The sequence below is a fragment of the Emydura macquarii genome, unplaced genomic scaffold, assembly GCF_026122565.2.
Source record: "Emydura macquarii macquarii isolate MOO-44397 ecotype Brisbane River unplaced genomic scaffold, CSIRO-AGI_Emac_v2 contig_3113, whole genome shotgun sequence".
In the NCBI taxonomy this organism is placed as follows: Eukaryota; Metazoa; Chordata; order Testudines; family Chelidae; genus Emydura; species Emydura macquarii.
The window spans coordinates 315,587-342,758 of record NW_027133250.1 but is presented as its reverse complement, the minus strand read 5'-3'; the positions used below and the strand labels follow the sequence as shown (position 1 = coordinate 342,758).

General features: G+C 48.1%; 1 protein-coding gene across 1 annotated transcript in view; it reads right to left on the bottom strand.

Annotated features, from left to right (window-relative positions):
- ZMPSTE24 (zinc metallopeptidase STE24) overlaps positions 1–27,172 on the bottom strand; it is an 80,081-nt gene that overhangs the window by 4,963 nt on the left and 47,946 nt on the right. Inside the window, exons 7-9 of the mRNA XM_067530767.1 lie at positions 23,563–23,723; positions 15,708–15,812; positions 12,543–12,686 (exon numbers count right to left, since the gene is read on the bottom strand). Of these exons, the coding sequence (XP_067386868.1) occupies positions 12,543–12,686; positions 15,708–15,812; positions 23,563–23,723 (410 nt within the window). The remainder of the gene's footprint in view (positions 1–12,542; positions 12,687–15,707; positions 15,813–23,562; positions 23,724–27,172) is intronic.

Sequence of the window (27,172 nt, the reverse complement as noted above, 5' to 3'; positions counted from 1 at the left end):
TGTGTATTCCACATGTGGACGATAGGCAAGCAATGTTCAGACTGGAGCAGAGTGTGAGGAAGCTAGTAACAAAGATTTTTTGCAATAATGACATTCCTACCACTGAGTCTTCAGCCAATGCCTGAACTAGAGCATAGTGCACTGCAGACCTGTGGACAGAACTCTGCAAACGTCCTGCAGCAGGACATCAGATAGAGATTCTGCGGAGAAAGCTTTTGCTCATGTGGAGTGAGCTGTCAGACCCTCAGGGGGAAGAATTCTTGCTATTTTGTAGCATTCTAAGATACATCCCAAATCCTGTTTAGTAATCCTGTGGGAGGATATGGCTTGTGCATGCAACAAAAAACTTTGGGGATTTCCTAATGGATTTGGTTCTTTGCAGGCACAAAGCCAGGGCACACCAGACATTGAGGAAGGGAAGTCTCTTGTCCTCAGAGGAAGCACGGGGTTTGGGGAAAAATCTAGGTAAGTGTATGGCTTGATTGATGTGGAATTTAAACAAAAATCTGAGCAGTAACCAAAGGGAAACTTTCTCTTTATGAAATGCTGTTACTCCTGAGGGAATTCTGCACTAAAAAAATAAAAATTATGTGCACAATAATTTAAAATTCTGCATCTCTTATTTATCAATTAATAAATGTGGAGGCTCTAGCATGGCAGTGGGAGATCATCCTGCAATCCCCGTCCCACCCCTGGGACAGAGACTCAGTGGTCAGGCTGCACCTGACCTGACGCAAGGGCAAGGCCTACCCCAGAAACACCCCAGGGGCCCTGCCACTCCACTTCAGATGCACCAAGATAGCAAGTGAGAGGGACAGGCAGACTCAACCCAGCAAGATCTAAGTGTGGAGAGTCCTAGTGTGGTGGGGATCCACATGTTGGGTGAGAGGTTTCTGTGTGGGGCAATTTGGGTGTGGGCAGCTTGGTGGCGGGTGCGGGGGGAATCTGGATACACAGGTGCTCATATGGGGGCTCCAGGTGAAGGAGGTTGGGGCTCAGCAAGGGGGGTCTGGGTATGGGGAGTTCAGTGGGGAGGGTGCTGGGGGAATGCTTGGTGGGCTGGGGGTCTGGGTGTGATTGCAGCTGGTTGGGACTCAGTGGGGTGGGGATACAGGTGTGGGGGGCTTGTCAGGGTGGTCCAGGTGCAGAGGGGTGGGGGTTTGAGTGGAAGGGACAGTCTGGTGCATGCGAGGGGGGCCAGATGCAGTGGATGAAGCTCAGCAGAGTTGGGGTTCTGGGTACAAGGGATGAAGCTTGGCAGGGGGATCTGGGTTTGGGGGATCTGGATGCACGAGGGTTGGACAGATGGGAGAGTCCTCCCCCCATGGCTGAGGAGTGATGGGGGCAGGAAGTGGGCGAGAGTGGATGCAGAGCTTCCTGCAGCTGGGAGAGGTTTCTGGGAGTGGGTCTGACCTGGCCCTGGCCCCAGCTGCTCCTTGCAAGGGAAGAGGAAGTCCTGTCTTCTCCTGATCCCAGCCCAGCTGGGACTAGCAGCTGAGCCTGGTGAAGGGTAGGAACCACCGGCCAAGGGCACCCCAACCCCACCTTCTCCCTCCCCACAACCTGCTGATTTACCTCTCTGCCGGCTGCTGCAAGCACCCAAAACAATGTGCCACACTATTGGGGAGGGGCTTGTGACTGCTGTTGCGGCTTCCCTTTGCTTCCCCATCAGAAGCCATTTTTCTACAAGGAAGCAATGAAATCTGCGGGGGACATGAATTCAGCATGCGTACAGTGGTGCAGAATTCTCCCAGGAGTGATGCTATATAGGGAGGGTGTGCCACGATGGCTCTTAGCTCACTGACCTCCTGGCTGTAACAATGACCACTAAGAACACCACCCTCATGGACAGATAGACGATGGCACATGTTGCCATAGGTTCGAAGGGTGGATCTGTGAGTGTTGACAGGACAAGGTTAAGATCCCACTGAGGAGTACAGGTTTAAGGATCAGTTGGAAGGTTCTGATAAATCGTACAGTAGTTGAGTGAGTAAAGATGGAACTCTCTTTCATGATAGGGATGAAGGCACTAACTGCTGCTAGATGTACTTGCAGTGAACAAAGAACTAGACCTCTGTTCATCAAGGATAGGAGATAGACCAGGACAGCAGTACCCACAGTATCTTTCAAACATTGGTGGACTGTGCTCAGTCTAAAAAGTGCCTCCATTTGGCTAGGTAGTAGAAAACAAGGTTACTTACCAGTAACTGATGTTCTTTGAGATGTGTTGCTCATGTCCATTCCACTTTAGGTGTGTGCACGCCTCCGTGCATGGTTACCCGGAACTTTTTTCCACTTAGCAGACCCCGTAGGGCTGGCGCTGGCGCCCCCTGGAGCCCCGCGCACATGCCGCGGTATATGAGGTGCTGCTGGCCCTACAACCCTCAGTCCCTTCTTTCTGCCAACTCTGGCAGTGAGGCCGGGGGGTGGGTTGTGGAATGGACATGAGCAACGCACCTCGAAGAACATCCGTTACTGGTAAGTAACCTTGTTTTCTTCTTGGAGTGCTTGCTCATGTCCATTCCACTAGAGGTGACTAACAAGCAATACTTTGGAGGTGGGTTGGAGTTACCGGTGAGCTGCCCTTAGTATGGCTCTGCCAAATCCTGCATCCTCTCTTGCCTGCTGGACGATGGCGTAGTTGGACATGAAGGTATGCACCGAAGACCAGGTGGTGGCTTTGCAGATATACTGCAGGGGGACTCTCTCCAGGAAGGCTGTAGATGACGCTTGAGCTCTGGTTGCGGGCGCTGTCATGGTTCCCAGAAGCGGCACCCTCGCCTACTTGTAGCAGAACTTGATGCATGATGTAATCCACGAGACGATGCGCTGGGTGGAGACAGGTGAGCCTTTCGTCCGATCAGCCACTGTGACGAAGAGCTGCGTCAATTTCCGGAACGGCTTTGTACACTTGATGTAGAAGGCCAGGGCTCGTCTCACGTCCAACGAATGCCATCTCCTCTCCTCCTCTGAACCGTGCGGTTTGGGAAGAAACACGGGGAGAAAAATATCTTGATTACAATGAAATTGGGAAACCACCTTGGGTAGGAAGGCCAGATGCAGCTTCAGCTGTACCTTGTCCTTATAGAATACTGTATAAGGGGGCTCCATGGTCAAGGCCCTAATCTTGGAGACCCTCCTGGCTGAGGTAATGGCCACCAGGAAGGCTACCTTCCCTAAAGGTATGAGCAGGGGGCATGAAGCCATGGGTTCAAAAGAGGGTCCCGTGCGTCTCAAGAGGACCAGGTTGAGATCCCAGGGAGACACCAGATCATGAACCTGCAGATAAAGCCTCTCCACCCCCTTGAGGAACCTGATCAACACAGGATGGGAGAACAGGGATCTCCCCTCTAGCGGTTGATGGAAGGCCAAAATGGCTGCCAGATGAACCTTCAACAAGGCCAGCGCCAGACCCTGGAGCTTTAGCTGCAGCAGGTACTCCACGATCGCCTGTATAGGCGAGAGGCTGGGAGGAATACCCTGGGACTCTCCCAACAGGTAAATTGCCTCCACTTAGTCTGATACACGACCTGTGTAGAAGGCTTCCTGCTGCCAAGTGGGACTTGTTGAACCTGCACTGAGCAGGCTCTCTCTCCCTCCGTCAGCCACAGAGCCTCCAGGCCATGAGATGCAGGGAGTCCAGGTCCGGGTGCAACAGGCAACTGTGGTCCTGGGATAGAAGGTCATGCCGCCACGGGAGCTCCAGGGGTGGGTCGATCAAGAGGTCCAGCAGCATACTGAACCAGTGCTGTCTCGGCCAGGCCGGAGTGATGAGTATGACATCCATCCTGTCCCTCTTTATTTTCAGCGGGACCTTGGGTAGGAGTGGAATGGGCAGAAACGCATACATGAGGGTCCCCGTCCAGTCCAAGAGGAATGTCTCGGAAATCGACCCAGTCTCGCGACCCCGGAGCGAGCAGAACCTCGGACACTTCGTGTTCCAGGCTGACGCGAATAGGTCCAATTGGGGAACACCCCACTTCTGAAAGATCATAGCCACCACCTCTGGTTGCAATGACCAGTCGTGGCGGGATAGAAATGACCTGCTGAGGCGATCCGCCTTGTAATTCCTCACTCTCGGCAGGTGAAAGGCCGTCAGGTGGAAGTCATGCATGCCTCACAGTGAAGTCCCACAGGCGCGTAGCTTCCTTGCAGAGGGCCGAGGAGCGCACTCCCCCCACCTGTTTATGTAAAACATGGCTGCGGTGTTGTCCGTCAGCACCTGCACCACTCTGCCTGTCAGGCATCGGAGGAACACCTTGCATGCTAGGCGAATTGCCCTCAGCTCCTTCAAGTTGATGTGCAGACGCCTCTCCTCCCTCACCCAGAGCCCCTGAGTGCCTATGTTGGCGCTGATGTGGGCTCCCCATCCTACATCCGAAGCGTCAGAGATTAGGGTGACCGATGGGACCGGTTCCCTGAACAGAACGCCCTTCATCACTGCCCTGGGAGTCCGCCACCAGTTTAGGGAGGCTAAGACGGGCAGGGAAACTGTGACCATCCAGTCCAATGGGAGTCTTCTTGGGATATATACCGAGGCCAACCATGCCTGAAGTGGTCTGAGCCTCAGGTGAGCTAGTCTCACTACGTATGTGCAGGCCGCCATATGGCCTAACAGCTGTAGGTAGTGCCTGACTGTTGTCGTGGAGCATCGGTGCAGCTGGCAGATGATAGAGACCATCACCTCGAAACGTGGCTGAGGCAGGAAGGCTCTGGCCTGGGAAGCGTCCAGGGTGGCCCGAATGAACTCTATTCGTTGCACTGGGGTTAGTGTGGACTTCTGTCCGTTTATGAGCAGTCCCAGCCTGCTGCATGTAGAGCAAGTGAGGGTCATGCTCTCCTGCACTTGGAACCTGGACCTGCCCCTGATCAGCCCTGATCATGTGGGCAGCCGCTACCGCCATGCACTTGGTAAAAAGCCTTGGAGCCGAAGATAGGCCAAAGGGCAGGGCTGTAAACTGGTAGTGGGAGCCAGTCACCGTGAAACGGAGAAAACACTTGTGGCTGGGGAGGATAGACATATGAAAGTATGCATCCTTGAGACTGAGGACGGCATACCTGTCTCCTTTGGTTGCCCGACCTCCTGTGGGGTCCCTCCTGGGGAGCTGAAGATGAGCTAGGGGGCTGATTTCTTCTTCTAAACCCCCTATTTTTATAGGGTTGGAAAGGCCTGGGTGGAGGCCTTGGTTGCTGCTGTGCCTGGGGCCGTGACTGACGCCTGGAAAACTGGGGCGTGTAAAGGCCCAGGAAGCGAAGCGTGGCCCTGGAGTCCTTCAGACTATGCAGCTTCGCATCAGTCTGGTCCGAGAATAGGGCCGACTCATCAAAGGGGAGATCCTAAATAGACTGCTGCACATCCTGGGACAGGCCTGAGGATTGCAGCCACGAGCACCTTCTCATACAGATAGGGGAGGCTATGACCCTGTCCACCGAGTCAGCAGCGTCACAAGACGTCTGGAGTACTGCCCTAGCTACCACGGTTCCTTCCTCCATGATAGTGCTAAAGTCTGCAGCCTGGTCCTGGGGCAGGGCCTCAGCGAACCGCCTGAGGGAGTCCCAGAAATTGAAATTATATCTGCCCAGGAGGGCCTGATGGTTGGCAATCCTGAACTGCAGGCTTGCCAGGGAATAAATCTTTCTCCCAAACAAGTCCAGCTTCTTATTGTCCTTGTTCTTGGGAGATGACCTTGGCTGACCTTGCCTGTCTTGCTGGTTAGCCATGTCTACTACCAGGGTTCCTGGGGAGGGGTGTGTGAACAAATACTCAAACCCCTCAGCCGGGATGTAATATTTCTTCTCAGCCACCTTTGACATAGGGGCGACCGAGGAAGGGGTTTGCCACAGGGCCTTTACAATCTTAAGGACCCTTTCATGTACTGGGAGGGCCACTCTTGCTGGGGCAGCTGCTGCCAGCACATTAAAGAGGCTATCTTCGGCCTCTTTTAACTCCTTCACCTCCAGCCCCAAGTTGGAGGCCACCCTCTTGAGCAGCTCCTGGTGCACCCTGAAATCCTCCAATGGGGCTGACTAGTCCCGGGAGACTGCCTCGTCAGGTGAGGAGGAAGAGGACTGCAGAGATGCAGCCTGCGGGTGCGCCCCCTCCTGGTGAACAGTTGCACCCGTTGAGGTTCCCTCCAGGGGGTCCGACTCCTTGTCTGAAGAGTAGTGCCTATGGGCCTTCTCCTGTGCCGGAGGCATGGACTGCACCCCCGGCCCCATCTGGATACCCCAAGGGGGCCAATAAAGCCATTGTTGCGGCCATTGTCCCTGGGGCCAACCTGGGGCTGACCGTACCACAGGCTGTGATGCTTTGTGGGGGCGATCGGATTCCACGCCGCAAACTCTGTGGTGTCGGGTCTTCCTCTAGCAACTGGGTTTTGCACCGCCTCGGTGTGGTCAAACTCATCGGTGCCAGGTCCTCTGACGGCAACCAGGTTCTGTGCTGTCTAGGTACAGGCGAACTCCTTGGTCGCGGGGATCTGGAACAGGAGCTGTCCGAACGCCACCTAACCTTGACCGGTGTCACCTCCTACTGTGCGCTGCCTCCGGTGCTAGGGAGCGACACTGGCACTGAGAGAGAGACTCCACACCCCGTGCTGGGGCAGGTCGCCTTGATGCTGCCAACCTGGAGCGACTACTAGGGGAATGTCTCAGAGACTGTCCGGCAGGAGATCTCCACCGCCATTCAGGGGGATCCAACCCGGGTTTCCCCCGTGACACCGGCCCCTTTTCCCTTGGCGGAGGGGTGGGCGGAGGTGGCGGAGGCAAGGCCAGCAAGGCTTTTGCTGCCTGAAAAGCCTCCGGTGTCGACAGTGTCGGCAGGGGAACTCTCCCACTCCCCGGAGTTGGGGGAGGCTCCCTGACCGGAGATGCAGGCACCGGAGAAGTCTTGATGGGCCAGCTCCAGTGCATCTCCGTACTTGACCCTGCCCGTACCGACGGCACAGGGGAGTGTCTGCGCTCCGTGTGCTGCTTCTTCCTCTTTGGTGCTGACGATGTTGCGCGGTGCCGATGGTGCACTCTATACCGAGGTCACACTCGGTACCGAGGCGAGGTGGGTCGGCTTGGACACCAGACGGAGCGCTGCCTCCATCAGGAGGGCTTTCAACCGGATTTCTTGGTCCTTTTGAGTCCTCAGTTTGAAAGCCCTGCCGATCTTGCACTTCTCTTTTCTGTGGGCTTCCCCCAAGCACTTAAGGCAGCAGTCGTGAGGGGTCGCTGAGCAGGAAGGCCTTCCCACAGGAGGCACATGGCTTGAAGCCCGGCAACTAGGGCATGGCCCGGCTGCTCGAAGTCCCCGCAGGGACTTGCCTTATCTCTAATTACTCTTTACAACACTTAACAACTACGTTACTAAATAAAGCTAACTTAGAATATAAATATAGGATAGAATATAAATAGAATATAAATAAAGCTAACTTAGAATATCAAACAAGTCCAAACAAGGGGAATAGAACTTGCTGAGAGCAAGGCTAGTTCCAGCAACCGTCACGGGCAGAAAGAAGGAACTGAGGGGGCGTAGGGCCGGCAGGCCTCATATACTGCGGCATGTGCATGGGGCTCCAGTGGGCGCCGGAGCCAGCCCTACGGGATCTGCTAAGGGCAAAAAAAGTTCCGGGTAACCGTGCACAGAGGCGTGCACACACCCATAGTGGAATGGACATAAGCAAGCACTCGAAGAAGAATCCTTTCTACTTTGGTTAAGGATTTCCTGAATGGAGGCAGAGTATGAGCATTCTATTTCCGATGTCCAAACTGTGAGGTGGAGTGAACCCAGGTTGGAGTGCTTGATTTTCCCTCCGCCCTGGGCTAGAAGATCCGGAAATGGGGGTATCCTGATATATTAGTGGACGAACATCATTAGAAGTTCAATGAACCAACACTCTCTGAGCCAATAGGGTGCTAGGAGAATGATGTTGGCTTTGTTGTAGAGTATCTTCTCTATGACTTGCAGGTGTAGGGGGATGGGAGGAAAGATGCATCTGAGGCCATTCTATCCAAGAAGCAGGAGAGCGTCACCCTGGGAGTTGTGACCCCTGGCTTCCCTAGAACAATATATGGAAAGCTTTCTGTCTGAAATACAAAGAAGTCCCACAGTGAAGTATCCCATTGTGTAAATATCATGGTTAGGCCTGTGCGTGAATCTGTCATTGGTAATCTGCAGAGAAGCTTCTGCTTTGCTTGTCTGCAAGGGAGTTGTGAATACCCAGGAGGTAAGCAGCTTGTATTGTGACATGGTTCCTGACACACCAGTTCTAAAATCTGACGGCTTCCAGGTAGAGAGGACGAGATCTGACTCCTCACTGTTTATTTATATACATCACCATGATGACATTGTCCAACATTATCTGTACATGGAGCAAGGATATGAGGGGAAGGAAGAACTTGCACACTAGGCGGACCACCCTCAGTTCCAGTAAGTTAACAGTGTGGTAGTCCATATGAGCACCTTACCCCATGAGAGAGGCATCTCTCACAATGCTGGTTCTGGGCATAGGAGAGCTGAAATAAGTCCCCCACCATGACTTCTTCTGGTCTGACCACCAAGTGAAGTAGGTGATAACTTTGAAGAGAACAGTCACCTTGGAATTGATGTGATCCTTTTTGGTTGGTAAATCAAGTGGAACCAAGTTTGCAGACACTGAAAGTGTAATCTGGCGAACTCACGAAGGTGCATGCGGCCACATGGCCTAACAGAGAGAGAGATCTGTGCACCATCATTCATGGTCCATGGGTGATGCAGGAAATCAGGTTGCTCATCACTTAAAATGCTCTTGCTCCTAATAGAATTTATTGTCCTTGTGGGTGACAATATGGACTTTTCTTCATTTATGCAAACACATAGGGTTGCAAGAAGTTGCATAAGAAATCATGTTGTTGACATGACTTCCTGATAAGACCTACCTAAGTCATCCAAGTACAGAAACACCATATAGCCCTGGCACCTCATCTGGGCTGCTACCACAGAGAAAACATTCATAAGTACCCTGGGTGCTGAAGCAAGCCCAAACGGGATAACCTAAAACTGGTAGGCCAGCTGTAAAACGCAGGAAATCACTGTGTGATGGATGAACTTCCACATGAAAATATGAATCCTTCATGTGAAGAGCTGTGAACCACATCTCTTCCTGAAGGGAGGGGATTATAGATGATGGCGTAATTGTCCAAAATTTCAGCTTTCAGATAAAAATGTCAGAGGTTCAGGGTGGGTCTCTCTCCTTCATCTTTTTTGGGAATTAGGGACTACGAGGGTAGAACCCCCTCCTTTGGTACTGAGGCAGGACAAACTATCACCCCTTCGTGTAAGAGGGATTCTGCCTCCCTTTGAAGAATCAATTCTTGAAAGTGATCCCTGAAGGGGGATCAAGAAGGGGATTTGTGACAAGGGAAGGAGAGAAATCTATGAGGTATCCATGATGGATAATCTCCAGGACCCAACTGTCTATGGTGATCTTGTTCCAGTCGTGGGTGAAGCATGTAAGATTGCCCCTAAAGGTGACAGCAGAAAAAGTGGGTGGCATTAATGGTGGCATACAGGTCCCGACGCTTATGTCAAAAATGGCACTTGAGAGCAAGGGGAGGCTATGGCAGTACAGGGAGCCAAGAAATGGGACCCCTGAATCTTCAGGTGCAGAGGCTCAGCTGGATGCTGATAATAGGGTGCGTGAAAAGGCGTTGGCCTTGGTCTAAAGGGCTGCCTCTGGAGTTTCCTCCTGGAGGCTGGAATGTAAATCCCCAGGAAACGCAGAGTAGATCTTGAGTCCTTTAGTGAGTGCAGGAAGTTGTCTGTTTTCTTATTAAAAAGGTTGGACTTATTGAAGTGGAGCTCCTGCATGGTGTTTTGGACCCCTCTAGGAAACCCTGACAACTGTAACCAGGAGGTTCCTCCTCATGACTAGTCCTGTGGCCAAAATTCTGGATGCTGTGTCTACAATATCTACTGCAGCCTGGAGGGCCACCTTTGCCACTAGCTTCCCTTCATCTAAAAGAGACTGGAACTGGACTCTGTCTTCCAGGCGACATTTATCTTTGACATCTGCAAGCCTGGAGTAGTTATTAATGTCTTATTTCGCCAACAAAGCTTGGTAGTTAGCAACATGAAATTGCAGAACTGCAGAGAAAACCTTCCTTCCCAGGAGCTCTACTGCTGGGGTGGATTTCTGGGAGTGTGACCGAGCTTCTTCTGCAGATGCCTGTACCGCCAACAAGTTTGAGGCAGGGTGGGACAGTTATCTGCTGTCAAGAGGCTATCATAGCCTACCAGAGATCTATAAAGGAACTCTAGGGCCTGATCCTGGCATCTCAGATCTACTTAAACTTTGTCAGGGGAAGTTCAAGCTGCAAGACTGAGGTCTCCAGGTACCCTGGACTGTCCTTTTACATTCTTATGGAAGAATTTGAAGAAACTCTATACATAGACTGCCTACTGGACTATAACCTCTGGGATTAATTCTGGAAGAATTTTTTGCAATTTAACAGCTCACCATTTCTGCTATGAAGCTGATCTAAGAATTTTACTCATATCTTTATGTATAACGATCTTTAACCACAACAACGCTTTCTCTTCTTTTTAATAATTCTTAAATTAGTTAATAACAATTGGCTGTAAGCATTTATTTGTGCAAAATCTGACATATTCATTGACCTGGTGGATAATGTATCTGATCTCTTGTGTTTGGTGGAATTTTCTATATGGTGAACAAGATGTTAAGTAATCATCACCATATTTGACTTGGCTGTCTGGCTGGGAGCCTAGGGCTGGACTGTTTAAGGGAAACTTTATTTTTGGGCTTCTTGATAACCAATAAGGTATTACAGAAGCTGTTTTGTTACTGGCTGGGTAAATCTAATTATAGAAAAGACCACCAGTTTGGGGACCATCTGCCCCACTCTTTGCAGTTTGCCCTGAGTGAGCATTCTCAGTGTGGTTTCTCTTCAGCACCCGCAGTCACAGAGGTGAAGACAGACTGGAATGTAGGGAGTTACAATTTCTGACTGCCTTTGCAGCTATTGTATCTTAATTCATTCTGGTGTCTGCAAACACAGTAATCTCCCGAGAGATTACAGTGCAACAAACAAATATCTCCAATAGCTCGAGATGGGACACTAGAAGGGGAGATCTCTGAGTTACTTGTGTCTGGTTGGGGGGGGGGGGGGGGGGGTGTCTTGCCCACATGCTCAGGGTCCAACTGATCACCATATCTGGGGTTGGGAGGGAATTTTCCTATGGTCAGATTGGCAGAGACCATGGGGTTTTTTTTGTCGTCTTCTGCAACATGCAGCATTGGTCACTTACTGATCTGAACTACAGTAAATGGTGGATTCTCTGTAACATTAAATCTTTAAATCAAGGTTTGAGGACTTCATCAACTCAGCCATAGGTTATGGACCTACTACAGGAGTGGATGGGTTAGGTTCTGTGGTCTGTAATGTGCAGGAAGTCACACTAGATGGTCATGATGGTCCCTTCTGGCCTTAAAATCTAAACAGAAAACAACATAACTCCTTGAGCTATAAGAAAACATTGAGAGATATGAGACAAACAAAAAAGAAATCAGCAGCCATTTTACCATAGAACATCTTCCTGCAACAAATTTTAGAATTTTAGAAAACAAAATCAGTAAAACTGCATTTCTGACCTGATTGTCACAGGAGTCCTGGATTCCATGACTTTCAATTAAAAAAAAATCCATGACTTGATGTTTTGGGGTGTGTATGAGTAGATGGATGCAATAGTAACAGCTAAACCTGCATTGCTGCCAAGTGAGAGACTGGGGGCTCGTTCACACTTACCGTGCGATTCGGCGGCAGTCGACGGGAATTATGCAAACTATGTAGAGTAGTTTGTGTAACTGACGTTGACTGCTCTGCTTCCCTTCTGCACGCTGTTCTCACTGCGCTGAGCCAATGGGAACAGTGTTCCCGTCGGCTCAGCGCTATGCTACTTGAGGGGGTGGACTGACTCAGTCGACTTCCTGATCGACTGAGCAGGTCTCACTGACCGCTCAATCAATCAAGAAAGATCGATCTGGCGGCGGCGATTTGTCCCCGTCAGTCTGAACATAGTCTGGGATGCAGAAGAAACTAAGACAGCAGGAACTCTTAAAAGTGCTAGTGATTTGTCAGGTAGTCATGGGATTGGGCCAGGAATGCAGCAAGGCTCCAATAATGGGCACAAGGACAGCAATTTTAAAACAGTGTTAACTATTAGTTAAAATGTTAAATTATTGTAAATTACTTTTATTGAAAATAAGCACAGGCTATTTTGAATAATGCAACCTGTGCTTTGGGATTTTTACTACAAATTCATGATTTTCCTTTTTTCACTTTGACCAGAGGGATCACTTATTTATTATTACATTACACACCACAGTCAGAGATTCTGAGGCAATTCTGAGATTGCAATTTACCAGGACAAATCACTAACTTGAATAAATCAAAGAGAAATAACAATCTAGCCATCAGAAACTTCAAACAATTCCTTGAGATAACACATTAGCACATATATTTTTAAGAGGCCATTTCACAAAGCTATGTTTTACCTCGTTATAAGGTGAAAAAATGAATTGGAAAATAATCATCAGGCCTATCAGGGTGGGCTGAGTCTCACAGAAACCAAATGCAGCGAAGAGTTCCTTCTGACCAATTAATACCGCAAACAAAAAGAAGCAGAGGAAGGAGTTCATCTAGAAAGAGAGGTAACAGAATATTCCCATTAATATGACCCTTTCAACTAGCCACAAGATTACTGCTTAAATGCTTATTAAAGAAGTGCCCAGAAGCAGGGATCCTGTTGAAAAAATAGTATGTGATCATGTAATTACTGTATCATAATGCACATATATAAGGGGCCAAATTAAGGTTCTGACATTTCCTAACTTTCAATTATCTGACTTTGCAACCTTAATAAAATATTCTTGTAACGTAGTTTTCTGTGTGTAATTGTGAATAAAGTCAGTGTCCATTATCCCTCTTGCCAACAACGTGGCTGGCTTTATATAGGCATGATGATGGTAGGATAGAGGCAGTTCTTTTGAAAATTTCTGAAGCAGGATTCTGTACCAATTTTACAGATCTGTTCAGTGTGGGTGTTGTGTGTGTAATGGGCAGCATGGCAGAAGGCACAGAAATGTTTGTATGAAAAACTGACACAGCAGAAGAGCTGAGGGGCTTGTGCTAAGAAAGAGTAGAGAAGACAAGTAGGGAGGGGCAGATTTTTGAAGGTTCTTGAAGGAGAGGACAAGAAATTTGAATTTAATGTGGTGAAAAGAGAGAACCAGTGGACAGATTCAAGGAGGGAGGTGATACAGTCCAAGGAATGGGTTGGGAGAATGATCTTAGCAGTTGCATTTGGGCTGATAGGGAGAAACATGTATGTTAAAGACGACAGAGAAAAAAAAGTTACAAAAGTCATGGGAGAGATGATGAGCACCTGGGTGAGAGTTTTACCTGGGTGAATAAAAAGAAAAATCCTGAAAGAAAAAATGGAGACTGATCCCAAGTGGCAAGCTGACAGGGATATCATAGCCTGGAACATCTGTGGTGACCAAGATAAAGAAAGCCGACCGCGTGCTGCCTCCTGGGATGGGAATACCAAAGAATGCACGGGAACTACCATTTAGACTACCTGGGAGCAAACACGAGAAACTTGGATGGATTAAGGGACGATTCTAGGATGTTGAGAAGGGAACTCAAGATAGAGTTATTGCTGGGATCTTCAAAGATTCTTCCAGCACCAAGAACAAGTGAAGAAAAGAGACTGATACTGGTAATTAACAGAAAGAAGCACCAACAATTTAGAGAAGAGCACTAGATACCTTCTATGGAGAGAGAAAATTGTTTGAACTAGACAATGCTGGAGCACAAGGGAGATTTGGGGAATGTTTCTGTGACACCCTGTGTCTGAGAACAATACCCCAGAAACTCTATACTCACCACTGTCATTTAACGATATGTTCTGTATGAAGTAGGCCTTGTTTGGTATTTTAAAAGTCTTGATCTGTTAAACATTAATATCCTGTGTGCTACCACTGTATGTGAAGTTATAAAATATTGTTGCAAATGCTAGTAGAACATGTTGTGAGGTGGGAAACACCTAAACCAGCTATTCAGGTACAACAATGAAGTGGTCAGACCTGCTAACGGCCCATAAAGGAGGATCCACTCTATCAACTCCCACCCCTGGAGACTTCACCAAGAAAGCACCTATGCAATGCGATACTGATTGACCTGTGGGGAAAAGCCCCCACATCATATGCATGGACTAGCAAGCTGGAATGGACTATAAAAGAAGGGGAGTGACATCATAGCTTGGCTTCTCTCTCTCCCCAACTCAACACCTGAAGACAAAAGGACTTTGGAAATGGGGAGTGGAGTCGCAGGCAGGGAAGGTTGCTCAGCCTGCATTTAAGAAACTGCTTGTACCAGCTAACATGGGTGAGACATTGCTAATTCAAGAGCTTGTTAGTGTGTAGAACTTAGACTGTGACCTTATGTGTATTTCATTTGGTAACTTCTTTTAATCTCTGTACACCTGCCACTTATAATCACTTAAAATCTATTTTTCTGTAGTTAATAAACTTGTTTAATGTTTTATCTTAACCGGTGTGTTATAGAGTGAAGTGTTTAGACAAACTGCTCAGTAACAAAAGCTGGTGGATGTTCCTTCCACTTTGAGGGAGGGGCAGACTAAATAATCTCCACTGATCATGCTTTTTGACCAGGGTAGACGGTGTGGTCCTGGGCTGAGGAGCCAGCCTGAGTTTCTATATTTGGTTTGTGAGTGGCTGGAAAGCATTCACTGAACTAAGACTGGTGTGGTCCCTTTCTGTGGAAGGCTGTGCAAGTGCAGTACCTACCAGGGGTTTGTGGCCTGTTATAGCATCACAGTGTGAGAGGGAGCCCAAGCTGGTCAGACAGAGATCTCAGTGGTATCCCAGCTACCAAGCGATACCCAGGGGTTCTGCATACCATAGGTTCCCTAGCACTTGTGCATTGTGCAGACAAGTTTGCATGAATAAACGGATTTTGTCAGACATCACTTCAGAATGCTGGAGTGCCCTTTCATTGCAGCTTCATTTTGGGGACCTGGGGAGTAGAGCATCTTTCTGCTAGAGCATGATGGAAGCTGCATCACACACCCCCACTCAGAGAATTCAAAACTTCAAAAAGATGTATTCGAGAAACTATCTAGGGGACATGAGAGAAGTTGAGACTTTGGAGGGAAGCGGGGAGAGGGTGATGTTTTGTAGTAAGAGGAGGACTGAAGTGTAAGTTGTTGTCTCCCTTTGTTCAGACTGTACTAAGTTGTGCGTTCCCAGAGGGTGTGACTGGATGTGGGGGGCAAAGGAGTTGGGTGCAGGATGCAGGATCCTAGATGGGAATTATAAGCAGGTATCGATCCTGCTCTAGATGCAGAAAGAAGTAGGGGAGCCAGACAGACTAGACAGGGGTAGAGCGCCAACTTGGACACTTGGCCACGGAGTTGGTATACCGTCCCCAAATAGCTGCGAAGATGCTAGTGTAGGACATTGGACACAAGGAGAGCTGAATGGCCCAAGGGATGCCACAGAACTCCCCTTCCAGAAGAATTAATTTGCTGCAGGCAGCATGATCATGTGTGACCCAGGAAGTGTGACAATTTTGACTCACTGAACATAGTAACTGAAAAAATGTTTCAGGAATACCACTAATATACTACTATTTACCTGGCTGATGACAATATTTTTGATAGTGTGACCTAGCTTCCAGTGACCCAGTTCATGGCCAAGCACTGCCAAAACTTCTTCATTTTTGCATCCTTGCTTCTTATTCTGTGGAAAAAAAGATAAAAATCTCAAATATCTGACATAGCATGAGTAACCAATTTCTTGTCTGCTGATTTGTTTTCTCCAAACCTCATGGTATGCCAGCATCGAAAGCAGTTATTTTCCTCCTACAAGCAGAGGAATACAAGTAAAAATTAATCTCTTGTAATATTCTACCCCTTTTTTATAGGGACTCACTCATAAGAGCTGGACTCAAGAAGCCATTTACTGTGCCTAATGACCATTAATGAAGCTACAAACTTGTTAATACTACTACATAGTCTTATTTACCAGCAGATGGTTGTCTTTATACTATCAACATAGAAACAGTTTTATACAGAACTTCCATAACATCTTTCCACCTATAACGGAACCAAATCGATTCAATTAACAATATAATGAATAAGCATTGAGCTTTATCTGTTTGGTCTCATTTGCTATGTCTGGGAGCCTTTATATACTCCTAAGATAAAAACTTTGGCCTCCAGGCAAAGAGGAACAAAATGAGCTATTGAAAACCAGGAGACAGTCTCTAAAAGAAAGCAGGACACACAGGTGGAGGGCTGCCCTACCGAAAGTGCTCCACAGAGGGGACAGAAGCAAAAAGAAAAGATCAAGGAAAACTGTCATTCACGTGAACAGAGAAAGGAATGTCTGCTGCTTGGAAGAAAACTGCTCTGCTGAGTCAGCTACCTTCATAATGCTGAAGATTTTGTTTTGTCCCGTCCCAGCTTTTGTTTTGTCCTGTCCCCTCTCTGCTGGTAGGACTTGAACCCACTGTCCAAACCGACATACAGGATGGTGGAGAAAGTTATCGCTGTGCTATCAGTCTTTGCAAAATAAGCTTGCTTATACTACTGAAGAACACATCATTTGGAGACATTTAAATGTGTTCTTCCAGACAGTTCAAGTCTGAACGATTTCCCGAAAACCTTTATAACAAGCAAATTGAGGCTGAGTGAAATCCACTTTATTTTTTAATTTAAATGGGTTTTACAAATTCAGACTGATGGATTGCATTTGCTATGTTCAGCAGACCAGGTCTGTTTCTAGCCCCACAGCTGAACTATAATGAGGCAGAGCACAGGAGACCAACCCATTCGTCCCCCCCACCTCTACCCTCTAAAAGCCCTTCCTGGACTGAAATTAGGTGTCTTTTTGCCAGTCCCTCAAGACTGGATGGGAAAACATGCTGCTGACTGCCTGGAAAAGATTTCTGAATGGGGAGAGAAGTAAAGTTTATCAGATCTCCAGCTGGAGACAGCTACATGTGAGGGATGTACCAAGGCCTGATGAGGCAACAAATGGGATAGGAAGGTAGAACCCAGAACTTTTAAGGTGGAAAGAGAGGCCAGCAGAGCTCTCAAGAGGTTTTAAGGAACCTCTAGCCAAGATTCTTTAGCACCTAGTGTTACACCCATCCACAACCCTGGAAAGCCCATTTGTATCAGTGTCTCAGAGAGTCTTTTCTAAAGAAAAAAATGGATACTAACCTAACTGTTCTTTGAGATGTGTTGCTCATGTCCATTCCTACGTAGGTGTGTGCGTGCCACATGCATCGCTGCCAGAAGTGGTATATGCCGGGTTGGCTCTGGTGCCCCCTGGAGTAGCATCCTCACGGCACAGTATATAGGCAACTACCACCCTGCCCCGCGCTCCCTCAGTTCCTTCTTGCCAGCTACTCTGACAGAGAGGCATATGGGCAGGTTTGGAATGGATGTGAGCAACACATCTTGAAGAACAGTTATGGACAGGTTAGTAATAATTCTTCCTTCTTCGAGTGCTTGCTCATGTCCATTCCTATGTAGGTGATTCCCAAGCCATGTTCTAGGTGATGGGGTCCGAGTTCCATGCTGGTATGGACACAGACTGTAAGACTGCCTGACCTAAGACAGCATCACCTCTGCCTGTTGGTGATGGCATAATGAGTAGTAAACGTATGAATGAATGACCATACTGCCACCCTGCAGATGTCTAAGATCGGAACCTGTACCACAAATGCTGCTGATGAGGCCTGCGCCCCTGTGGAATGAGCTGTCAAGTGAGGAGGCGGAACTTTCGCTAGGTCATAACACATATGGATGCATGACGTGGTCCATGAGGAGAGCCGTGGACAGACACTGGATTCCCCTTCATTCTCTCTGCAATAGCCATGAACAACTGAGAGGTCTTCCGAAACTTTCTGTGTAGAAAGTCAGGGCTCATCTGACATCTAACAAATGAAGCCTCTGCTCTTCCTTGTTGGCATGAGGCTTTGGGTAAAAAACTGGGAGGAAGAAATCCTGGTTACTGTTAAAATGCGAGACCACCTTTGGCAGGAAGGCCGGGTGTGGACGGAGCCTCGCCTTATCTTTAAAGAATACAGTATAAGATGAGAGCTCTAATCTCTGAGACCCTTCTTGCTGAGGTGATGGCCACCAAGAAGACCACCTTCCATGGTGGAGCAGACAGCATGTTGCCATAGGCTCGAATGAAGGTCCTGTAAGTCTTGACAGAACCAAGTTGAAATCCCAAGGTGGCAGCAGCTGCAGCATCTGGGAGTACAGCCGCTCCAGCCTTTCAGGAACTGAGAGGAAACTGGGTTGGCGAAAACAGATCTGCCAACAACTGGTGGATGGAAGGCTGAAATCGCGGCCAGATGGACTTGTACAGACGAGACCGCAAGGCCTTCATTTTTAAAAAAGAGTAGGTACTCCAGGAGAAGAGGTAAGGGTGTTTCATTTGGCTGAACCTTTTCCATTTAGCCAAGTATATTGATCTGGTTGATAGTTTTCTGCTATTCAAGATGACTGTCCGAACCATGGCTGATCAGTTTCGCTCCGCTTCATTTAATCATGGCGTTCCATGCTGTCAGGTGCAGAGACTCAAGATTTGGGTGAAGCAGGTGGCCGTGCTTCTGCGAGATCAGGTCGAGGAACAACAGCAGGGTGATGGGCTTGACCCTTGACAGATGCAGAAGGGTCGAGAAGGCTGCCACGACCATGCTGGGGCTATCAGTATCATGCTGGCTTTGTCCCTCCTGACTTTGAGTAACACCCTGTGGATTAAAGCCAAAGGAGGGAATGCATACATTATGCTTCCTCCACAAGGAAGGAGAAAGGCGTCTGCAAGAGAGCCTGGGCTGTGTCCCTGGCATGAGCAGAATAGGAGGCACTTCCTGTTGGCGAATAAATCTACTTGGGGAAACCCACACTTCTGGAAAATGATATTGAGGACGTCTGGGCAAATGGACCATTACTGATGGTTGATGAACTGCTCAGGTGATTTGCTAGCTTGTTTTGTGAGCCAAGCAGGTAAAAGGCCTTCAGGTGAATAGAATGGGCTATGCAACAGTTCCAAAGGCACACCGCCTCCTGACAGAGAGGGGAGGAGCAGGCTCCCCGTTGTCTGTTTATGTAGAACATAGCCATGTTGTCTGTGAGCACAGTAATGTATTTGCCCTGCAGATGAAACGCCTGGTATGCCAAGCGGACCACTCTCAGTTCTCTGACATTTATATGAAGAGACTGCTCTTCCAGTGTCCACATACCTTGTGTTCTCATAGTCCCCAGGTGGGCTCCCAACCCCATGTCTGACGCATCTGTGACTACTGTGATTGATGGAACTGATTTTGAGAATGGGACACCCTGACACACCATGTCCCTGTTGAGCCATCACTGAAGGGCATGAGTCACCATTGTTGGGACCGTGACCACCTTGTTCAAGGGGTGATGACCTGGAGCGTACACCGATGCCAACCACGTCTGAAGGGGCCTGAGTTTGAGACGGGCATGTTGCACCACATAGCTGCAGGATGCCATGTGGCCTAATAGTTTCAGGCAGTTAGCGCTGTGGTAACCGGGAAGGTTCTTAAACCCTTTTTATGAGGCCTCAATGACTCTGAAGCAAATCTCTGGGAGGAAAGCTCTTGCCCGGATGGAATGGAGGACAGCCCCCTATAAACTCTATCCTCTGTACTGGTGAGAAGGTTGACTTCTGCAGGTTTATCAAGAGCCCCAGGTTTGAGAAAATGGACTGAGTGAAATTTACGAGCCTTTCAACCTGCTGCCTGGAGCAGCCCTGGATCAGCTAATTGTCCAGATATGGGTAAACTTCTACCTCTGACTTCCACTCAGGGAAGCCATACCACTGTCATACACTTTGTGAATACCCTTGGTGCAGATGATAGGACAAAGGTAGCACCATGAACTGGAAGTGTTTGTGACTGACTGTAAATCAGAGGAACTTCTTGTGACTCTGTAGAACCGCTATGTGGAAGTATGCATCTTTTAAGTTAAGGGCGGCATAACAGTCCCCTGGATCTAGGGAAAGGATGATAGAGGAGAGGGAGACCATGTGAAACTGGAGATTCTTCATGAACTTGTTGAGGTTCCGCAGGTCTAGTATGGGCCTGAGGTCCCCATTGGACTTTGCAATTAGGAAGTAGAGGGAATAGAATCCCATACCTCTTAGGTCCGATGGGACATCTGCCACTGCCCCTACTCTTAACAGGGATTGTACCATCTGTAATAGTAGTCTCTCATGAGAAGGATCCCTGAAGAAGGATGGGGAAGAGGAGTGGGAGGGTGAGGAGGAGATAAGCTGTAGGGTGTATCCCACTTTCACCATGCGGCGTACCCAACAGTCAGATGTGATGTTGACTCATGCCCGGTAAAAATAGGATAGATGATCTCCAAACATCGGGGTAAGATTCAGGATCTGAACTGGTGGGTTGTCCTTGACTGCACCGTCAAAAGTTCTGCCTCACAGTTTGCTTAGAGGGCACTGCCATGGGGGCAGATGAGGAATGGTGCACGTGCCTCCTCCTAGGGCCTCTGTTGCACCATCTCCTGAAGTCCTGTCTATGCTGTCGGGGATTAAATTGGCCCAGAGGTTGTGGCTTAAAATGCCTCCACAATGGGGCTGGCATGTGGAGGCCTAACGATTTTAACATCGCCTGGGAGTCTTTTAGGCTGGGCTGATGAGTGTCCATTTGGTCAGAAAAAGAGAGAGCCTCCTTCAAATGGTAGATCTTGCACAGTCATCTGTATTTCATATGGGAGGCCTGAAAACTACAACCAGGAACTGCGCCTCATTACCACTGCCGTGGCAATGATGTGGACTGCTGCATCCACAGCATCCAGGGAGTCTTGGAACGATGCCTTGGTTATGGTTTTGCCCTCCTCAATTAGGGCTCCATACTCTGCCCTCAACTCTGATGGTAAGAGGTCTTTGAATTTAACATAGCTGACCAGGAATTGAAGTCGTATCGGCTGAGGAGGGCCTGGTGATTCGAAATTCGCAGTTGGTGGCCCCCCATCGAGTAGACCTTCCTTCCTAGCAAGTCCAGCTTTTTGGCATCTTTCGCCTTAGGGGATGAGCCCTGCTGACCCTGCCTCTCCCGCTCATTGGCTGTGACTGCTACTAAAGAGCCTGATTGCGGGTGCATATATAGGTACTCCTACCCCTTAGCATCTGACGAAGTGGGTTGCAGCCCACGAAAGCTTAGGCCCGCAGAAATTTGTTAGTCTTTAAGGTGCTACAGGACTCTCGTTGTTTCAGGAGGGATGAAGTACTTTCTTTCAACCCATTTGGCTGTGGGTGGAAGAGATGTAGAGGTCTGCCACAACACCTTTATATATTTTGAGATTGCCTCGTTAAGCGGCAGTGCCACCCTAGATGAGCTGGGTGATGTCAAGATGTCCACCAAAGCCAAGGTAATGTCCTCTATTTCCTCCTCTTTGAAACCAAGGTCCTGGGCCATACTTCTGAAGAGCTCCTGGTGAGCCCTGTGATTGTCCAGGATGCGGCCATAGCCATCCCTGCCACTGCCTCATCCAGGAAAGACGACGAGGTCACTTGGACTGTCCTGGAATGTTGCAGCTCCTCAGATCCTGGATGGTCCCCTGATGGGTGCTTCAGGCTTCCATACCCTCTGCCCCGGTACAGGTCCCCTATCCAACAGGGGAAGGAGTGGGCGGAGGATGGGCTGTGTCTTCCGAGAGGGCTGAATATGATTGGCCCGCATGGGAGCCTTGAACCATCTGGGATATCCATGGTGCCCACCACTGTGTTGGCATTTACCATGGGGCTGGAGTCCATGCTGAGATAGTTGGCCCTTGGGATGGCTCGTAGCCCCTGGTCGGTCTATGCTGGCTTCATCGTGATCCCTGGGATTCTGCCTGAGATACCATGCCTGACAAGTTGCTCCTAGGCGATCATGGGGGGAACTGTGCCTCGTGGTGCCTTATGCTGGTGCCATGAGGTGGAGCTGTGCTGAGATATGGTGCAATGTCGAGAAGAGGATCGGCCTCAGTGCTGGTACAGTGAGCGGTGTCAAGATGGTGCCCAGTGCCGGGACGCTGATCGGCGCTGAGATGGGGATCTGTGCCGGAACACTGATCAGTGCTGAGGTGTAGGATGGTGCCAAGATATAGAGTGGGACTGGGAGGAGGGACTGCGCTGAGATGGGGAGCGGCGCTGGGATGAAGAATGATGCTGTGACCCTGTGCATCATGGTGATCATGACCGATGCTGGGCTACCAATTGGTGGCAGGACTGTGATCTGCTCTGCGCTGATAGTCGGTGTTGCGGCATCGATGCTCGCGAGACTGGACGAGATGGGACCCAGTGCCTTGCCATCAGCGCTGGATTGCCCACGCTAGGAGTTGGTCTCCTTGTGCTCGCACTCTTAGGCCAAAGTTTTTGGGCCATGGTGCGGGGAAGATGGAGGCACAGGGAGGGCCAGGAGGCTCCTTGCTGCCTCATAAGCCTCTGGCATCGATGGCTCTGCCAGGGTCACATCTCCCTCTTGGCTCACCCTTAGTGGGGAGTCCATGTGCACCAGATTCGACAGTACCTCTTGTTCGTCCGGAGTCAACAAGGCCGACTGATGCCTTGGAAGGGGCTATTATTTGCCTCACTCTCTCAACTCTCCTCCTTGTCGGGGAGCATCCATGGTCAGTCTTCTTTGACCTCTTCCTCGGCACTGGTGACGTCGAATAGTGCCACGCCGATGGTGCCAATGTCTTGGTTGTCGGGGAAGGGTCACAGTGCCAGGGCACTTTTGGTGTCGAAGCCTCTTTCCCTTTTGTGGCTCCCTGATGGAGGCTGGAGCTCTCCTAACTGAAGATGTGCTCGGTTCCAAGTCTGGTTGGTGCGCCAAAGCCATTCAAGGTGCGGCCTCCATTAGCAAGAACTTTAGTCTGCTCTCCTTGTCCTTTTTCGTCCTGGGTCTGAAGTTCTTGCAGATTCTATACTTTGTCGGGACCGTACCCCTCTCCCAAGCACTTCAGACAGTTCTCGTGCGGGTTGCTCACCAGGATTTTTTTAGGGCAGGACGCACACTGTTTGAAGCCCTGGGACCAAGGCATGCCCCAATGCCCAGGCAGGAGAGCCTGGGGAAAAAGTTCAGGTTCTTAACTAATCTATTTATACTACAATACTAACTGATTGTACTAATACTATTTACACTTAATTACAGGCACAACCACCAAAGATACTGCTTGCAGAGCAAGAGAGATGAAGCATTCCAGTGACGGTCACTGACAGAAAGAAGGAACTGAGGGTGTGGCAGGGGAGCAGTTGCCTATATACTGTGCCATGAGAGTGCCACTCCGGTGTGCAGACCTATATAGGAATGGACATGAGCAAGCACTCGAAGAAAAATCATCAAGATTTCAAGTTTTGTTTTTACAGTTTCACACAAAATATGTAAGGGAGAATCTCACTGGGGGATCAGGGCAAAAAGCATGACAGGAACAAAAACAAAGCTCACTTTGACTTTGGACTTTGTGTCATCTTCTTCACCGTCCTCTCCCTCTGGCTGTTCTTTGTTCAGTGCAGAGTAATCTTCCAAGAGGGTATCAAACAACACTATCCGCTTATTCTTGAAGAAGCCATAGAAATAAGCATTGCTATGGGAAGAACGCTTGGAACCTAGTGGGGGGAAAATTCACATTAAAAACATAAATCAATGTACTTTGTGTGCATTAAAATCTAACTGTGCTACTTTCTATTTAACAATCTTTCAGGGGCATTTCCTCTCCACCATGAGATCAGCAGGCATCAATGCACTGTAAAATGCATTAAATCTCAAGTTGAAGCTTATTTTTAGACACCCTGGTAGGTTTGTCTCATCTACTTCTGTACTACATACATACAGCAGAGATAGATTTCTTTATCTATCTGCAAAAGCTATTATACAGGCACTATATGCAACACACCAGTTAAGATTGTGTTCCAAAAAGGGCTTAAAATGTTGCATAATATTTTCTCTGTATGTAAATAGCCTTTAAATGTGAAATTGTATATCGTTTTAGGTTAGCACTATTCAATGTATTGAATACTAGCTAGCTGACATCTCAAAAAGTACTTGCATGTGGGGAATAGTCATCCAGTGGGGAAATTTCTAATAGGGTTTCACAAGAACATGTTCTTGGTCCACTGCTATTCAAAAACTTTATCAGTAATAGGGAAGAAAATATGAATTCCTTGCCAGGAAAGTCTGCAGATGACACAAAAATTGGTGTAGTGGAGAACAACGATAAGTACAAGTCGGTTCTACACAGCAGTGTGGATTGAATGGAAAGGTGGACTCACTTGAACATGCATTTTAATACAGGTGATAATCATCAAGTCATACATCTAGGAACCAAAAAGCTAGGTCACACTTTTAGGATGGAAAACTATCCTGAAACACAGTGACTCTAAAAAGGACTTAGGGGTCATAGTGGAAACCAACTGAACGTGAGCTCCCAGTGCAACATGATGGCTAATGGCATATCTGACAGCTGGATATATACGCAGTGGAACACGGAGCTAAAAACTAGCAAGGTGTTATTATCACTATACCCAGAATTAGTAAGACTGTTACTGGAATATTGGGCCCAGTTTTGGAATCCACAGAAGCTACAAGAATGATTTAAAGTCTAGAAAACATACTTTACAGTGAGACCCTAAAGAAGCTCAATTTATTTAGCTTATCAAAAAAAAAATGTTGAGAGGTGCCTTGATTACAGCCTAAGTACACAGCTGGGAAGAGGATTTCTGTTAGCAGAGGGATCTTTGGTCTAGCAGGCTTAACATGATCCAATGGTTAGAAGCAATAGCTAGATAAGTTCAAACTAGAAATAAGGCATACATTTTTAATGGTGAGTGTAATTAACCATTGGAACAATTTATCAAGGGATGTGGTGGATTCTTTATTACTTGAAGTCCTTAATCACAACCGGATATCTAAAAAATAAGCATTACCCTCACTCAACCAGAGGTTATAGGCTTTGCGCAGGAATCATTGGGTGAAATTCTCTGGCATGACTAATGCAGAAGATCAGACTAGATGATCATCATAGTCCTTTTCTGGCCTTAAAAATCTATGAATTATGCCCCTTGAACTTTCTATATAGTTTTTGCTTTGTATAAGAAATGTATCTCCTGTTAAAATTTGTCAGGAGGGTTTCTCATATTTTATTGGTGTGTGTATTTAAAACATTATAATTGATCTTCCCAAAAAATGGGCAAAGGGGAATCTTGAGAATAGCAGGCACTACAGGTACTTCTGAAAGGAAATATTTAGGTATAAAAGACAGTTACGAAGCAAACTCCTGAGAAGTGAATAGAAGTTTCAACCGGAATGTGAGCACTTTTCTTCTAGATGTACAATCCAACTCCGGTAACTATGATAACTAAGGTTAAAATTCTGTCACAGGTATTTTTAGTAAAAGTCAGGAGCAGGTTGCAGGCAATAAACAAAAACTGATGGAAGCCGCGACCTGTCCTTGACTTTTACTAAAATTACCCTGTGGGAGAAGAGAAAACAGAGCTTCTGGGGCTTGCAGCTGCTCCAGCCCGCTGCTCCAGCAGACTGGCCAGCCAATCAGCTGTTCGGCAGTGGCCCTGGCCTGACAGCTGCTCCAGCCCTGCCCCAGAAGTCACATAGGTTCAGGAAAGTCATGGAATTCATGACCTCCATGATCAAATCTTATCCTTAATGATAACCAGTGAAGAAATAGTTATTGTGATCTTCAAGGGATGTGCTAAGTTTCCCTTCCCTCTTGAAGAGAGAAAACACCTCCTGTGCATTAACTGCAAGTGGCAGCTTTGTTGGAAGAAAGTTTGTAATCTTGAAAATAACTACCGAATTTAGAGCCTGACTGCATGGATTTTGTACTATTTTAACGATAATCTGTTAGAAATAGGGATATAAAAGGTTAACCATTTAAACGGTAATCAGCTGTTTAGATGTTTTAAACAGCTCATTACCGTTTAAACTGGGAGGAGGAGGGGAGCAGCAGGTAAGCTGGCTCCCCGCTAGCAAGAACAGCTGGGCAGCTCTTGCTGGTAGGGAAGTGTGGAGCCCAGCACCAGGGGAGGGGGGCGAGCCGCAGCTGGGCTCGGCTCCCAGCGAGCGGGGGGGAGACGCAGAGCCCAGCACTTGGGAGTAACCGCAGCTGGGCTGGCTCCCCGCCAGTGAGAGCAGCTGGGCAGTTCTTGCTGGCAGGGAAGCGCGGAGCCCAGTGGGTGGGGGGAGGTATTCACAGCTGGGCTCAGATCCCCACAAGGTGGGGTAGGCACGGAACCCAGTGCAGGGCGTGTGTGTTGCGTGCTGCAGCTGTGCTCGGCTCCCCGGTGGCAGGGAGACACAGAGCTCGGTTCCCTGCAAGTGAGAGCAGCTGGGCAGCTCTTGCTCATGGGGAGGTGTGGAGCCCAGTGTCGGGGGGGGGATCGCAGCTGGGATCGGCTCAGCTCAACGTGAGTGTGAGCTAGGCAGTGAGGAGCCAAGCCAAGCACAGCTCCCCCTCTCCCCAGCATTTAACCATTTAAATATATATTTAAATATACTTAGAACATTTAAATGGATTTTTCATTAAACTAATTTTTACTCTCTAGTTGGAAACCAGTATAAAGTGATACAATCCCCTAGTATACTAGTGTAAAAGTTGTATCTTAATCTTGTACAGGTACAGAAATAAACTATACCAGTATAAGCACCTTCATACCAATATAACTGCATCCACACTATGATTAATGTCAGTTTAACTAGTTTTATTATAAAAAGCACACCCCGAACCAAAATAGTTAAAATTGGTACAAAAACTATGTGTAGACTTGGCCTTATGTAGCATTAAAGAGGCTGAGATTCCAAAAAGGAAGAACCACACACTTCTACACAACTAGAAGTATCACACTGATAGGAAGTACTTAGTGTGGCAACCACAGGAAACATTACTAGGGAATTAACTAAAGCAAAGGTAGAGAATTGCAGAGGACAGACCTGACATAACTCAGATTCAAGGTGTCACAAACATAACAAACTAAGGTATCACAGAACGTGAAAAAAAATAGTTTTTTAATTGCTGTGGTATATACCAATGCTAAAAGCCTGG